Here is a 16,556-nt window from a genome sequence, read left to right as displayed (position 1 = left end):
AACATTAAGTTTTGAATAGTCTGAGTTTTATGAGTGTAACAGATTTAACTTTTGTGGCCTTTAATTAATCCTAGATATAAAACGCTCCAAAAGCACCTTTTATTTACCACAATTTATCTTGCATGTTAACTAAAAGTGAAAAACACTATAAAAATACAAATTGTGCTAAAGATGATTTGTAGTTGAGGAAGTGTATGGCAATAAAGAAACTAATTTGAGAATTCAAATGTATGCAGGTTTAAAACAATTAATTTTCCATGATGAGAAATATAGGATGGCTTTCTGTCCAAGTTGCTTAATAGAGAAAATTTTAAATAGTCCTTTCTTACAGTTAACAGCAGTTAAAGCTACTTAGTTCTCTTCAACTCCCACGGGATGAATATTGACTGAATAATTACAGCTATAATCTTTTCAGTCTCTTTACAAAAGTTTTCAGCAGAATTATGTCATTAAGATAGAGCTTACTGTATGTAACACGCCTATAATTCAATTGTGCTTAATGGCTCCTACCTACTTCATTTTACCCATTTTCCTTCATATTTGGAATTTCAAGAATGTTTTGTCACAGAAGGTTATGAAATAGATGACAAATAGAACATCAAATTTTCATTTATATAAAAACACTGACTTAATGGTAAAACTACAGGAAACAAGATGCCTAAGATGACTAAAACAATCTTTTAAAGAAAACTATTTTTTATTTAAATTCCACGTCTTAAGCAATGTGACAAAGTATATTTTTGAAATTTGTGTAAGTCTGAAATGTTTGCCCCTCACTTTGCCCTCCCTCCAAATAGATGAGCCAATTTTATACATATCTACAGTATTTAATAAAGATGTCCAAGCCAGCCAAAGTTTTTACATAAATGTTTCAGCACTTTAAATGAAGAGAAACATTTAATTTGCTCTCACTCAGACAGCAAAATGAAATGGAAACATAAGTCTTCTGAAGAAAAAAAATGCATTAAACCATTTCTCATTGCACGGAAAGGCAATATCTTAATATGATCATTTAACAAAAACAACAGTTTAATTTAAACAGTTAATAACTGTTCTTATTTAAATGCTTAAATGTTTGCCAGTTAATCATATCTGATCAACAATTATTCAGTACTACTTTTGGAGTCTGAATGAGTATTTTTTTAACAAATTATCCTAAGATAGGGTTTTCAATAAATCCTTTGGCTACATACATTAAGGAAGTTAAATACACATGAAACCTATTAGCTACAAGTACCTTAAAAATAGTACACATTTACAGATTATACAGGGGTCAGAGTGCAAATGTGATGACAGAGTTATTTCCAAGGACTAAGTTACTTACAACATCCATTTTTACATCCCAAACAGAAGGCTGTAGACAAACAAACTGAGATTCTTAGATTTAGAAATCTCTTTGCAGTTTCTTGTCCACTTAAAAATGCCTCAAACTAAACTGTTGCTTTATGTAATAATGTTATCACTTTTAATTATGACATATAATCTGCGGTATCTGTCTCCTCCTTTTTTTTCTTTTGAAGAATGTAGATGTTCAGAAACTGCTCATATAAAGAACAGAAATACTGGTTGTATCCCCATATGGAATTACAACAATTTTAGATTCTTTTATGTCTTTTGAAGATTTTTTGTAAGCAAAATATGAAAGCAGAAATCTATGTCAGTCCTCAGAAAAACCTTAGGGTTATAGTGATTTTGAGAAAATGCTTAATTTTCTTCTTGCAGCATTTCTTCTATTTCTTTATCCCAGTTTTCATCACGCTTTTCTGATTCCGTCACCACCTCATACTCTTGAAGCTCTTGTTGTAATTCCTTTTCCCAATCAGCAGTTTCTTCTACAAGAGATAAATGATGTGTAGGAATTAAATTGATAATTCAGAATGTTGCTTATTTATATAAAATTAGATGAATTTGCACTGAATCTCTCTTATATTCCCCCTTATAACTTTGTGGACAATTCTTAAAAGCAAAGAAACGTCAAGATGACAAATTTCATCTTATTGACCACAGATAGGAATTAATTAATATACAGGTCTATATTCCTATGGGCATACTATAATAAAGATACAAAAAGCAAATATGCAGCTTAGTTGTAACAAATGTCCCTTTGCAAGCTCATTTCCTACAATCTTTCAGTCTGCTATCAACTGGATCGCCCTTTGTGCTTCTAAATCTCTGGAAAAAAATGAATGAAGTTCCTAAGTTTGTTTAATATACTCTTAAGCAAAAAAAAAAAAAAATCAAGATCAAATACTGTGGATAATTTAAAAATAGAAGCAGGTATTCGCCTCACTGACATCTGTAGCTAAGCAAGCTCATTTAATCAGGGTTAAAGGTATCATATTTCATACTTCAGGGCAAAAAATGAGTCAGAAGGCATTTCTGTCTTAATCTCTGTTTTAATTAGCTCTACCTATCATATGCAAGAGTATGGGGGAGGAGATGGGTGTTTGATGTGTTACATGTTGGTTAGTACTTCAGCCTAGATATGAAGGTACGTAATTCCATAGTCCAAGTCAGTAAGGCCAGCTGAGATTTCTCTGAACAAATTACACATTAATGACTTATTGAAACACTTCCATCAAAAAGCTACATGCAAGGAACTCATACGACTGTTAAGAACCCCTCAAGCTTGGCTATGTACTGGAAAAAATAACAATTTCAGAAAACAAGGATTCAGTAACATCCAAAATACATTGTAAGATGAATTCTGAAAATTGTATTATGATAAGCATCTACATATACAAGTGTCTTCATAGTAAATAATTCATTGTGTATGGCCAGAGTCACATCATCACAGATTATTTTTATGCTTTTTACACTGATATTAGTTCTTCTGAATTATTTTAAGTATAAGCCCCACTTTATTTCTTCTCATAATTCTCAAAGCTATTTGTTAAATTTTAACTGTTACAAGTGCATGTAAACCTTTTACAGCTGAGGCATCTGGAAGCTCACAGTCTGGTGCAAATACTGCCTTTTTAGCTGGTGTCATAAGAAGAAAGCCTGACTGCCAACAAGGATATCAATTAAAGAAAGGAAAAATCATAGACATAAGGACCTATGAAAGAGAAGGCAGGGGATGGAGGAGGTAGACAGAAAAAAATACTCCACTATCACTTTCATTAAAGAACGACCTAAATTATTAGGTTCTTTGGATTTAAACTCCTCAGAACTAACGTTCTGTATGAGATGTGGTTCGACTGTGGTAAGAATTATCATTAATTTCTGCAGTATTTCATTGCAGGTTGTTTCATACACTTTGAAAAACAGTCACAAATCTACTTTCCTAAATTGAATTACAATCTTTTTTTTTTTTAAATCAACATATCTTAGAATTTCTGTATTTAAGACACAGAAGGTGATAATAGCTTTACCTTCTACTACTGAAGTCTCTTCTCTGTTTTTGTCTAGCACCAGTTGTTCCATTTCTTTTCTTAGGTCTTCCTGATTCAGATTACAGGCATCAAAAGCATCACTCACAAATTCTGATACACCTGGACTTGTGGAAATCTCTTCCTCATCCTGCAGTAAAATAGTTTTGTATAAGCTTATCCAAAAAGGGGAAAAAAATGTCACCAATACATACTTCCCCCCATGTGACTGACTGCCTTCTAGGTAGAGTCAGCAAAGAAACAAACCAAATCCATTACTCTGACAACTATTTTTCTTTATGGGCTATTTTTCTTTAAGAGTATTTTTTACAGACAAATAGCTATACTGAAAATGATCTCCTTTTCATCCTAGGCTCCTTTTTGTGTTCTCTTAAAAATTTTAATTTGGTTTTTGTAATCTTCAGAAACAGTAATAAACTCGTAAGTAGTTTAGAACAGTATCTAAGACTAATATTAAAATTTTGACCACAATTGAGTAACAGTTTTCTACATACAAATAAGATTGAGAGGACTGTTCTTTGGAAACCTTTCTGGCTTAATTTAGTCCACTGCATATTACTGGCAAGTGAATGCACAGCTCTGCTTCTGCCAAGAGTGTTCTCTGGCACTGATTTTACAATCTAGAAATGAACAAGGGTCATTACATGTCTAAGTTAAAGGTTTTTGCAGTATCAAGCAAAACTCTTCTTGCCATTGCAATAAAATAATATTGCTATTGCAATGTGTCATTTAGATTTCCCATACTTAAGCCTGACAACTACTGAAGAGTTGGACACAAAACAGCACACGAATATATTTTTATGAAGGTATGCCTTGTGTCTAAATACAGTGCAAACCTCCTACTCCAAACATTTTGGAAATGTCACTCTTCAGAACAAAAACATGTTTTATTATAATGTGCAGGATACTACTGAAAGTATTCTTCAGATAAACTACTTTTTCTTCTACTAAAACTGTGTTTAAAGTGTATGCACTAAAAATTAATACCACTGCAGAACAGCAGCAGGTTAGGACTGTCAGATACTATTATGGTTTCATAGCACAACTTACTCAAAAGGATGCGTAATTACCTATTAAGTTAGAGCTTCACATACTAAATACCAGATAAAATATAACAGTATTTTTACCTCTTGAGATTTTATTTGAGGCTTTATTGTAACAGGCGGTGTTTTTGGCCGTACTGTTTCTATCAAGAGGGAAAAAAAGGTAGATTACATTTAAATATATAAAGATCTAATTTATTCTGCAGAGCTGTTAAATGTACAAGGAAATACTGCATTTTAAGTTTTAAGGAATCCTGATGGTTAAAGGCTAAACTCAGCCACAGGTGAAGCATTTGCAACAACAAAACAGAAGAGAAGCAATCTTCTATTCTTAAGTAAGGCACATTTAGCAAACCATTTCTTCATTACAACTCAACAGTTAAATCACAGGAACTCCTCTGCTCATCAAAATGGTCCAAAGAACCAGGTAAATAGGAACAGTTGGGAATCTGAAAGAAGGTCTTCCATAAACACTTACAAATTGTACCACATGTCACAAGCTCTTTAAAGTTACAAAGGTGTAAACTTAGTCATGAAATGCAGTTACTGCCTCTCACAGAAGTTCACAAACTCCCTAGTACTACTACTGACACAGGCACTAGTTACTCTTAGGTATACCAGACTACATCTGTACACACACCCCTAAATGGACATGAGCCTAAGTGCTCCACAGCCTTATCTTCTTTCACACAGGCAAAGGAAGTCACTGAAAAAGATAAACCCTAGAAGCTGTTCCCAATTTGCTACAAAAACCCACTGTACATTCTGTATTTAACAGCATGGTTCTAGGAAGACAGTGATTGTTTACAAGCAAGGACAGATCTTTCTTCTTGGCAGGTAAAGGAACACTCCAGCTTTCTTCCTCATGGAACTCGCAGGGTAGAGGAGTCACAGTAAAAAGCCAGGTGGCTGCAAGAACAATTAACATACTGGGCAGGTTGTGGTAGTGATGGAGTGCTTGCTTAGCAGTTCTATTTGTTTAAACATGCAAAGCAGCTCTGAGCTTGCTGCTCTGCTTACTGCAGCTGTGCCCAGGTGGACCCTTCCTGCTTACTCAGCAATTTCTGACGGGGGAATTTTTTCAGGTTTAATTTTTAAAATTAAGATCAGCTCTAATTAAAATAATTCCCTAATTGGTAGCTGTCACTGCTTATACAGCTCACCTACTAAATGCCCACTGCTCTGTCCCATTCTCTCTCTTCCTTCCCCTTCCCAGTCTTCAGAGGATCTGTTACTGCACACAACACTACAGCCAAAGGGGCTCCAGCTCTCCTGGCTCGGGGAGGCTGTAGAACATGGCACTAACTCTTCACTGTTTGGCACCGAGTGCCCAAAGCGCCGTGCAAGAGAGGTGCCTCAGGCTCCATCTGCTGCTCTCACGCTGAAGCAGCACAGCAGCTCTGCACTGGGCCATGCACCAGTCTGATGTGACTAACATACCATTAGCACTGTTCTGGATCTACTGGCCTGGCGTCATCTCTTCCACTGCTGATGTGCTCTCTGCCCCTGAGGTAACTTCATTCCCAAGTAAATAGTTACTAATATCCAGAGAAGGACGACAACTTGGCATTTTGTTACAGATCTTATGTAGTCTCTACACTAGAATGTGGAATGTCTTCCATTTGTCCCTTCTTTTTTCCTTTCACATCAACCATGCTAATTTAACTTTGTGAAAACAGCAGGTAAGGAGGAGACACTGAGATAAAAATGGAAGGCAATTAATTATATTTTATAGACATCAGTCAGCTTTAAGAAGAAACTCTGAATGTTATAAAGTTACCAACAGGCAATTACTTCCAGTTTTAGCCTCCAACTAAGGAGGGAATGGGAAGGTTGGCAATCCAACCTTCAAAAAGGTTATTTAAATAAAAAATAACACAGATGATTCAGAACTTCCCAAATCTATCCAATTTTCAATCAAACAAAACATGTATTTACTACAGTCTGGTCAATGTTTCTTTGCCAGTACAGTCATTAGGACAGCAAATTTATTTGCCTATCTTATACTGGTCTTCTGAATTGTATGAGATCTGCAACAGGCCAAAATACAGTGCTTCCCCCCTCCCCCCCCCCCCCCCTTTATTTTTTTTTTTTTAAATGAAGATATGTTTTGTTTTCAGTCACCATTGTGACTGAAATTTTACTAGAGTAACTCTTTGGGTATTATCCAGCAACTTTCTCTTTGACTGGCAATTTCCTAGGGTTTGGATGACTCAAAGATAACAGTTTTGTTGTTCAATAGGGTCAGTTGCCACCTCTCCTGCAGAGTTGAGACACTTCAGTTAAAACAGCCATAGTTTGCCAAACATGAGTATGATACTGTTAAAAAAAACAAAAGGAAGTTATGGTGTCCTAGGAACTTACAGTTTAAGACAGCCCATTTAACTACATATTTAGTTTGCATAAAGGAAACCTTCAGCACTGTAATTAATGATAGAGTAACTTCTATTTGACTAGCCAATCAGCCACAACAGCATCAGCTTTCTTTTTTTCTGAAATTGGTTTTCTGAAGCAATGATATGCAGAAACAGAAATCGAATGAAAAGTTCAGTGGAAAGGGGAAGCATACTGATAGTAAACAGACTTCACAGAGAATATGCATATAAAAAACAGTGAAGAAAATATCTTTTGGCAGAATTTATATTTCTAATCTTTCCAAACGCAACTGCTTTCTCTATACAAAGGACTAAACGCAGCAGCAAATGAAAGAATTCAATACTCAGAGTTATCGTGAGGCACTACAGAAACCAGAGAAGACAGTCACTACTCTTAATAGTCTATAATATAATCCTATCAGTTGGTGTAATAAAAAACCCAGAGGAACAAAAATCCAAAAAAGATTAAAAAAAAATCACAACAATAAAGAAATCCAAGAAAGAAAGAAAATTAAATAAATGCATTTAGATGCCAATTAGGTGCAAAGGTTTACAAAATCCCAGTGATTTCCTGAGTTGATGGCACCTGCACAGGTAACAGTAAAGAGAATTTGCTCATAGAAAATGACAAAAATGGGAGCTGAATACGGTGGGAGCGTAGAAGTGATATGACATGAACAAGTAAGTAGGAAATGAGCCTAAATACAGTCTGCACTGAAAGGTAAAGACAAAGGCTTTCTGTTATGATGAAGGAGTTAGTGTAGGCCATGTAAGAGTAATTCTTTTACACAAGGAAAAAAAATTAAGTCTCAGCTTCTACAAAACCGATCAGTTGTTTCTCCATATAATCACATTTCCTCTATTGCTCTTCTGTTTTTATGGAGAGAAAAGAACATGCTTACAAAACTACGAAAACAATAGGAAGATTCACTATCATGTAATCCTAAACTTCATTTTTTAACCTGCAGGTATTTTAAATTAAAGGTACAGGAAAAAACCCAAACACAAGTTCTGTGCTCCTTTGCTTAAAGCAGTCTTCTGAACTCTACTGAGCAAAAGAACTACATTACATTAATAGTAAACACGTAAGTCATGTTGGGCTATTTCTATACTGTCTTAGTCAATCTTCCCAGGGATAGAACCTTGGTCCCCACAGCCCACTGGTGTGTGCTGGTAATACTCTCCTCAAAAGCTAGCATCCTCTGGAGGGCACATGGCCTGTGGTCACTTTGCACAGATTTGTCCTCCATGTAATATGCTCAAGTGAGGCTGTGGTTTGTTTTTTTTTAAGCTTACAAAGCCTTAAATAGCATGAGCGGTGTTTCTGATTGACAGCATGCTGTTCAACATGGGAACATGCTACAATGTTTGACTGTACATAGTCCATTGAGACAGCAGACAACCGTCCTGGATAAAAGAAGCCAGAATTGGTGCCTCTTGGTCTGAAGTAGATTCTGGAGTGACCTGTCCTGTCAGCATTGCTTGAATTTTAACTCAGAGAAAACTACTTTGTTCATTCTAGATGGGGACCTTGCCTATGTGAACACATGTGCACTCTGAACAGAACCTATAAGAAACAGAATGAAACAAACTGACAGCAAAGGCACACATGCACAAAAAAAAAAAAAACAAACCTTGAGAAAACTACTACAGTCCTTTTTGAAAAGGTATCTTCTATGCCACATGCAAGCCTGGTTCTGCAATTCCTCTTGTAACCTCCCCTTCACCCCAAGGTTCATCTGCCTGTGTCCAAGGAGCAAAGGCCCAGCTGACTAACCCTAGCTCAGGCTGTGCAGAAAATTACTAAGTCATGCAGAAGAGCTGTGATAAAGTCTGTAAAATTATAAGAAAGGTGAAATTAGAAACTGAGGTAGGATTAGAAAGATGGGATCACTAGCAGCGCAAATACCCAAGAGGGAAAATACCAATACGGAAAAAGAAGTCAACATGGCAGTGATCAGTTGGTTGTCAGTCAGGCCAGCAGTGTCAACAGGACATCAGCATTCATGGATTTCATGGATGACACCAATTTACTCATGTTGGGGATATGATAATCTGTTCCAACTTGCAGCGAGGGCTTTCTCCTTCTGCCTAATGCCTACTCAGCCTGCCAAGATTCTTCAGGTGTCTTACCGGGGTGGTGAGCTTAAGCTAAGATTTTAAGGAGCTACTAGTTATCTTTTGTGTCTTAGCCAGTAACTGCTTTACAGTCTTTATGCTGCATGTATTCCCACTTGCAGAATTTGTTTGCATGCAGATAAAGATGCCCCGTGGTTCATAAGAGGGTCAGTAAGGACAATCTGTATAAACTGATCAGTGTAACTGAAGATGCTTATGTTGAAGTGGCTTTTTCATCTCAAGGTTGAATCCCAGGTAGCCTCCTGGTCCCCATCTTCCTCCATTTCTATAATATACTGTGTGCCTTTCCACATCCTGCATGCGTCTCTGCCTCCAGCATTACCAGAGTAATTCTACCTCCATATCACTAATTTTGTTTGGCTGGAGGCCTAAGCAAAAGCCAAGAGCAAACCATATGCCAGCTGGCTGGGTTGGCTAGTATCTCTTGTCTTACCAGGTGAACCAAAGGTACCCCCTACTTCTTTTCTGAAAAGTCAAAAAAGCACACCAGAGACCACTAGTGGTCTTGAGCTATTATAAGCCAAGTACAACATTTCATCTCTTGAGATTTCCACTCTTCTGACAAAGTTGGCTGAAATTGGAAAATGGCTTAAAAGCACTAGTAGCCCCATCTTCCCCCATCTGGACAAACAGACCAAGTATGACAAGAGAAGCTCTGACTTCATAGTAAATCCAGGATAAAAATTCAATGTCACCTGATGTATACAGTCAGTATACATGACACTAACTTAATGAGCTGTGTTAAAACAAATCCTTTCTATACCTTTCAGTTGACTATCCTCTTCTCTGCCTTTGTTCTCTTCTTTTCCTGCTGCTTGCTGTTGAGCTGCAAGTGCGGTGAGTTGTGCAGATTGTTTAATTAGGGACACCCTGTAGAAATAATTTCTCCAGAACACCTCCTCCTTTATGCTAGAGAGAACAAACAGATTTTGATTACTACATTTGGAAATATGGTTCTTTTTACCATCTAGCAATGAAATAAAATTAAATACGCAGAGGGAAGGAGTAGACATAGCTGCCTTGTAAGCAAAAACTAGTTTAAAAATATCCATCATTGTAGAAGTTCTTGATCTCTTACAAGACAGTTACAGTGGACTTGAACGTATAATATAATAATAATGTTATTTCTTTAGAAAAAGCTTAACAGAATGCAGCAATACATCATTTGTAACAGTATTATGCTGTTCCATGTCTCTTGCCAAATTTTGTAAACAAACCCAACAAGCCAAATAACCCTGTTCACTTACCAAAACCAACATTCTATTATTGTCAAGTTATATTCATCTACATCTTCCCTAGACGTCAGGTGGAACTGCAACATCTTTGATCTTTAGGCAGAAGCCATTCCTAGTTTGCAGAAGAACTATTTTGGCATGTCTGCAGGACTTTCAGTACCTAGAAACTGCCATCTTGGAAATGACCAGCTCTGATAAGCGGGAGACTACCCCATTTCTTTGGTACCATTTCCCTCTGATAATTCTCCAGCAAGCAAGAAAAGACCCAACTTTAACCCAGAGAGAAAAGAAGCCACAAATGGCAGGGCCCATGGGTACGAATGTGTGTAGGTCAAGAAAGAAAGAAAGAAGAGAGTGAAGTTACCTTCCTGCCTGTTCAGGCAATCAATGACTACTGAGACTAGAACAGAAAAACCCTATTAAGCAATGGGGTAGGATGCTGGAACAGGCCGTAACTGCTGGGACAAAGACCTTATGGACCTTTTAATTAGGTGCACTAGAAGGAAGGCAGTCATAACACAGAGCTTTTGCCATTGCGTATTCAAAACCAGTTTTTCTTGCTTGCATTGCTGCTGTTTTGTGATGCATTCTTTTACTATTTCTCCATGGGGCCTCTGACTACCTCTAAAAACCCTTTTGGGGTGTCAGTTACACCAATAGACCTGAACATTTTTGTTGCTGCATTTACCTTTGTTTGGGAAAAAGATTTTCAATTCATTTAGCACACTGGACATGGAAAAATTTAAGGCCTCGTTCATACTTAAGTCAACAGGTCCTTACCAGCTCTGAATTTCTAACAGATCTACTTCTGTTCTTTCCTCTAATTGCTAAACTGCAATGCACATGCAATATTCCATGCATTTGAAATTAGCAGATTTAAAATACATACAGAGGAAGTACATAAAGAAAGAATTGAAGGAAAAGAAAAAGGAGTAATTTATGAATATTTATAGACACATTAAAAGTATGGCCAAACATAGTTACCAGCAGAAATTACTTACTGTTTGGGAACGAGATCAAACCTCATCCTATTGAGAAGTTCATCTTCTTGTAACATCACCATTGCAACAGGGTACATTTGATCAAAGTCAAAATTAAACTGCACACCTGCTGGAGGATCCCGCAGAAAATTTCGTTTATCCTTTGAAGAACATATTTATGGTCATTAACTGATATTAGAAAAAGGATATCATATTTCACACACAAGACCAGCAAAGCAATCCCACTTCCCACATAATTCTGTCATTCCACAAAGCTGTAAAGCCTTTATAAAAACCAAAAATTACACTGGGGACCTACTTTGGCCCAAGTTGATACTGAAAAAACTATTTACTCTTGCACATGATCAGTGCAGTGACAGACACATTAAAAGAAGTGTATCGAAAATACATAATTTAATAATGCCAGCCAAACTTACTTTAAAAAAAAAGTAAGTTTTAACCTCTCCAAGAGAAAAATTTCAAATCTTACAGGAAATGAAATACTTACTGCTGATAAGGCCAGTATTTGTTGTTGAATTGTCTCTTCTTCATTGCTGTCTACCCAGGGAGGCACTGCTGCTTCTGTTATTGAAAGGAGGAAAATAATTGCATGTGTATTACTTTTTAAAAGTACCTTACATAAAGTAACATATAACGTCATAAAAATAAGCAGACTTACATCAGTAAGCCAATTCATTGTTCCCTTTTCCTAAACTAAGCTTATGGCATAAGAGAGAAACTCTAGGAATGGATCTTTGTTAATCAGAGACAAAAACACTCTAAAATAAATAGTTCCTGATTTCGGATATTGTAGAACTAAAACTGTGGGGATTTCTTTGCATTCTGTTCAGTCAGAACTTGGTGCCTCTTACTGTAGTTGCTGAAGTAGTGCTTTATAACTGGTTAAGCTGCCTGCAAATAGAAATTTCTAGATTCACTTTAAACATGTAAACTTTGTCTAAATTAAGTTTTCAAAATAATTTACTATTGTATTAATTTTCTAACACCCAGAAGACACTAATTCTTTAACAAAGGAGAAAAATAAGTTATTTGTTATAAATTACAACATTATACACTGAATAAGCATACTTGAGTTCAGCTGCTTCATATATTTACAGAGATACTTCCAAAATAGTCCACAGGCTGTACATAGAGGAAAATAAACTATTGTAGATGTATAGAAATCTATTCATCCCTTCACTGTGAATGCAAATTCAGCCTACAGAGACATTATGATGCATCTGTAACAGTTAACAAGTAATTCTTGTGCACTTAATACTAAGAATGCTCATGTGCCTTTGCACCTGACATCAGCAAGATCTTTCACCCGCATGGATTCACCTCTGATGCTAATGCTTCTTTCAGTTAAGCCATCTGTTACTCCTTTTGTCAGTCTAGCTACCTATTTTCATGAAACTTGTAGAAATGTTTTAACATATGTGAAAGTTTACTAACAGAGACAAAAAGATAGAAACACAGACAACGCAATCACATAAGCAGTCTTGCAAGAAGAAACCAGACTAACATACGAACTACAAGCAGTATGAAAAATTTTATCACAATCCATTTAAAACCTGTTCATTTTCAAGATTAACAAGAGCTACTAATTATTCAAACTGTCAGAAATTACTGCATTCAGGTAACACAATAAAAGAGACAAAAGCCAATGATAAAACACAACGTAGAAAAAAAATGTGCTTATTTTAAAGTCTCAAATAGATCCACTGATGTCAATAGTACCTGGGTGGATAACTCAAAGGATTTAGATCATGGATAATTATAAAGCAAATGACGTATGGGATAGAAAAAGAGCAATTATGCCTTTAATGTAAGCAGAGCAACTCCTACAGCGAAACTAATTAAATACTGTAGTGCAAACCCTAACCCATGTTTTTCATTTCATTATGAAAACGTGACATGATTGCTAAAGCTCAAAAGAAAGGTAATCAGCATGCCTGTTTTCAGTAAACACACAGGCTTAAGACTCAAAACAACAGTAAGAGATCAGCTTTGCTAGTTCAGTGATCTTTGAGTTAATTTCATAAAGCTGAATTTAGTTAAAAAAGCAAATATAACCCAACTGGAAAACGTAACACTAACCTCACTTAAAAATGTCATCTTCCTACTCCACAATAATATGTTAAGATCTGCCATGTGTTTCATTAAACAGAGTTTTGATAGATTAGGTTTAGATATAGCTCAATTATCTAACTTTCAGCAAGTTTTAGCTCATTTAATGTTATGCATTATCAAAAAAAAGTATACATTACCTGATTTTTTTGTTTGCTGCTCTTGGACAAATTTTTTCTGTTCCTTCTGAAAATCTCCAATAATTGTCTAAAGTAAAAATTAGGGAACCACAATTAAAAAAAAAAGTTACTCCTCTTCTTTCATGTTCACACTGAAAGTGCTTTCAAATACACTGCAGTATCATATTCTTATACCCCTGGTGGCCCTTTTTATAAGTTAATTAAAAGTATTTCATTGTGAAGCATACATTCCCCTTTACTGAAACATTTGATTTTGACTTTAAAAGTTTAAACTATTATGTACGCTTTCAAAATTATATTTATAGTTTTATCAGGTTCAGGGGACAAAAACAAAAGAGGAAAATCCTAGCTGATAATTTGAACATCAGCATACTATGCATATACACTTACCACCTTACCATATCAAATACAGACAACATAAACTAACTGTCTAGACCTATTTAAACATGTTTTTAAAGCATTAACCACTTAAAGATACCCTTGGCCTTACAATAAGTTTCAAGAGTTCCCTATGAAATATATCCACTGCAATAAATTGGATGTGTAAAATTGTTAAGTATTATTTTCAGAATGTCTGCTCAGCTGAAATAAAATTATTTCTCGATTTATGTTGGATTCACAAAATACAAATTTTAAGCAGCAGGGTCTATGGCTTAACAAGTTGCCAAAAGGCATGCAAGTCTTCAAGCTAAATCCTGATAAATTCCTATTTTTTTTTTTCCTTTCAACAACCCCACATTTCAGATTAAGATTAACATCAGTGACAGAACTACTGTAGTGCCTGTTATACAAACAGATCATTGTGGGTCCTCCTGGTTGTAAGATATGAATTTTTGGTATTTATGGAATAAAATAATTTATATGGTGTAAGACAAAAGCTTTATGATGATATAGCTATTATCTGTTTCTCCCCTACGTAAACTTATTAGTCAAAATAGGGAATTCATATTACTCTAAGGCATTCACAGAAAAAAGAAAATAGTATTTTAGGCATAAAATATGCTGTAGGTACTTAGCTACAGTTTCTTATGAGCATTATTATTTGTGTATTAAATTACCAAGTAACCTTCTTATTTGATTTTTCCTGTTTGATGTGTACCAAATTATGTTAGACTCTAACATACTGTAGTAGGAAATATAACTCTGCTATTACATATGGACAGTTGTCACTAAAAAGTCAATGAAATCTGGAGACAAATTCAATCATAACAGACATTTAGAAGTGTCATTTGATGATTAGTTTGGAAGACAACATGAAAAGTAATTATATCAGGAAACTGAATTTCACTGTATTTTAAAAACCAAAAAAAGGAACACTTCAGTTCCCCTGAAGCGATGTTTGAGATACAGGAGCAGGAGGAGGGGTCTGGCTGCATCTGCCATGTCTGACACTCCTGGATGCAGTCCCACTACAGCTGCGTCGGTTTTGGCCAGTTCCCTTTACCTTCCCCTTCCAAGCGACCCTGCTAAAAACCAGACCACTACATAGCACTCGTGGCTGCTTTGTTTTTTTCTCTCCCCTTTCTGCAAGTTCATGACTTAAAGCACTGGAAGAACACCTGCTGGCAGAAGTTAAGCAACTGGAGCTGGCAGCCAGGACCAGGGAAGGCAAGTGCTAAGTCGCAGGGTCCAGGTTGGGAGAAGAACAGGACAATAGTAAGCTGTTTCATTAATTCATTAGGTCTTAATGAAACCATACCTGTATAGCTCTACGGTCTTACACAAGATCCACAAAGCTGACCTAATTCTGAATCTTGCTCCAGAGATCCATTTAAGATGCAGGCTATGGCATTCCTCTTTCTACCTAAATAAACTGGGGAAAAAACCCCAACCCACACATCTCGCAGACACCCCCCAACTGCCTATCTCTACTAACTCTTCCAGAATTTCCTCCTATGTTAGCATTTTTCATATTTTCTTCTGGTCTTTCTCAAGTGTATCTACATCCTGAAGGAATGGAACACAGGTGCAGTACTGAGTAAAGCAGAATGATCATTTTTTGGCATGCCTACCCTGAATAAATATTTCAGTCACATCATTTGTCATGACAAGAGATATGTACTCTTGAAAGACGTTAATTCTTTAAGCCAGCTTAAAGTTTTCACATGCCGGATTTGCTACCCATTACAACAACAGTGAGCAAGCAGATCTTTCAGATCAAGTATCTAGAAATAAAATACCTTATCAATGATACTGTCGATTTTTCCTTCTTCTACAGACTTCTTTATCGTATGTGCTGTTTCAGCAACGGATTCAGATATCTTTTTTGTAGCAGCAGTGGCAAAATTGAAGAGGTAACCTTTCACAGATGAGAAGAAAAAGAGCTCAAGCAAGACCTCTTTACATCCAGTTCTCTTACTAGATTTTCCTTTCTCTTCAGACTTTTGGACACCTACTTGAAATCTTGTTTCAAATTCATTTAACCCAGCTTCTGGCCTACAAGGAACTCCTAAACTCCTATTTATCCTTTTCTAGTTCATATGCTTTAGTGATGATGATCAAACTGTATGTTTGATCACAACTTTCTGTAAATAAAACTTTTATACATGAACCTTGTTTACTAAATCAAACATTCCTAACAGGCCTTGAAATACTGCTTTACAATTAGTTTTCTGAAGCAATGGGTCTTTCCTAATTTCATTTAAGTAATTAAGAGACATTAAGCAATAAAGTAACTTTAGCAACAGTATTAAAACAGAATTATATTTTTTAAAGAAAATCAACATGCACAATAAAGTCTCATGAAGACAGTAAATGCATGAAAAATTTTAGGCAAGTAACACTTGAGATTCCTTCAAAAGTCTTTAGAAGCTTGCTCTTGATGTGTTCCCTTTTCTGTTTTGCATTGGTCTCCTTTCAGCTCCATGAGAAACACTGTAGCCCTGTTTGCTTATTCTTCTGAGTATGTTCAGAACACCAGTAACAAATATTTTCAAAGACTAACTAGCATTTTTTAATATTAGTAGCACTGAAGTGAAGAAAGGTGTCAGGAAAGAACTACGTAGCATGGACAGTTACCTTGTATTGTTCATTTTAATTAAGGAGAACAAACTTGCAAGCAGCAAGATGTGTATCACAAACCTTCAGAAACATTAAATATCAGTTTATTGACAAAGGGTCTT

At 35.9% G+C, this 16,556-nt stretch overlaps 1 protein-coding gene across 1 annotated transcript; it reads right to left on the bottom strand.

Annotated features, from left to right (window-relative positions):
• Window positions 1-679: 679 nt before the first annotated feature.
• On the bottom strand, window positions 680-15,733 carry SYAP1 (synapse associated protein 1; the record flags this gene model as incomplete). Its single annotated transcript, XM_010290677.1, has 8 exons — window positions 680-1,832; window positions 3,375-3,522; window positions 4,520-4,578; window positions 9,713-9,858; window positions 11,186-11,325; window positions 11,673-11,746; window positions 13,435-13,501; window positions 15,615-15,733. Coding segments are annotated over 8 exons (881 nt in total), but the record flags the coding sequence as incomplete, so codon positions are not given.
• Between the last annotated feature and the right edge of the window lie 823 nt (window positions 15,734-16,556).

The sequence above is a fragment of the Phaethon lepturus genome, unplaced genomic scaffold (assembly GCF_000687285.1).
Source record: "Phaethon lepturus isolate BGI_N335 unplaced genomic scaffold, ASM68728v1 scaffold17, whole genome shotgun sequence".
NCBI lineage: Eukaryota > Metazoa > Chordata > Aves > Phaethontiformes > Phaethontidae > Phaethon > Phaethon lepturus.
This window is presented reverse-complemented; position numbering and strand designations above follow the sequence as displayed.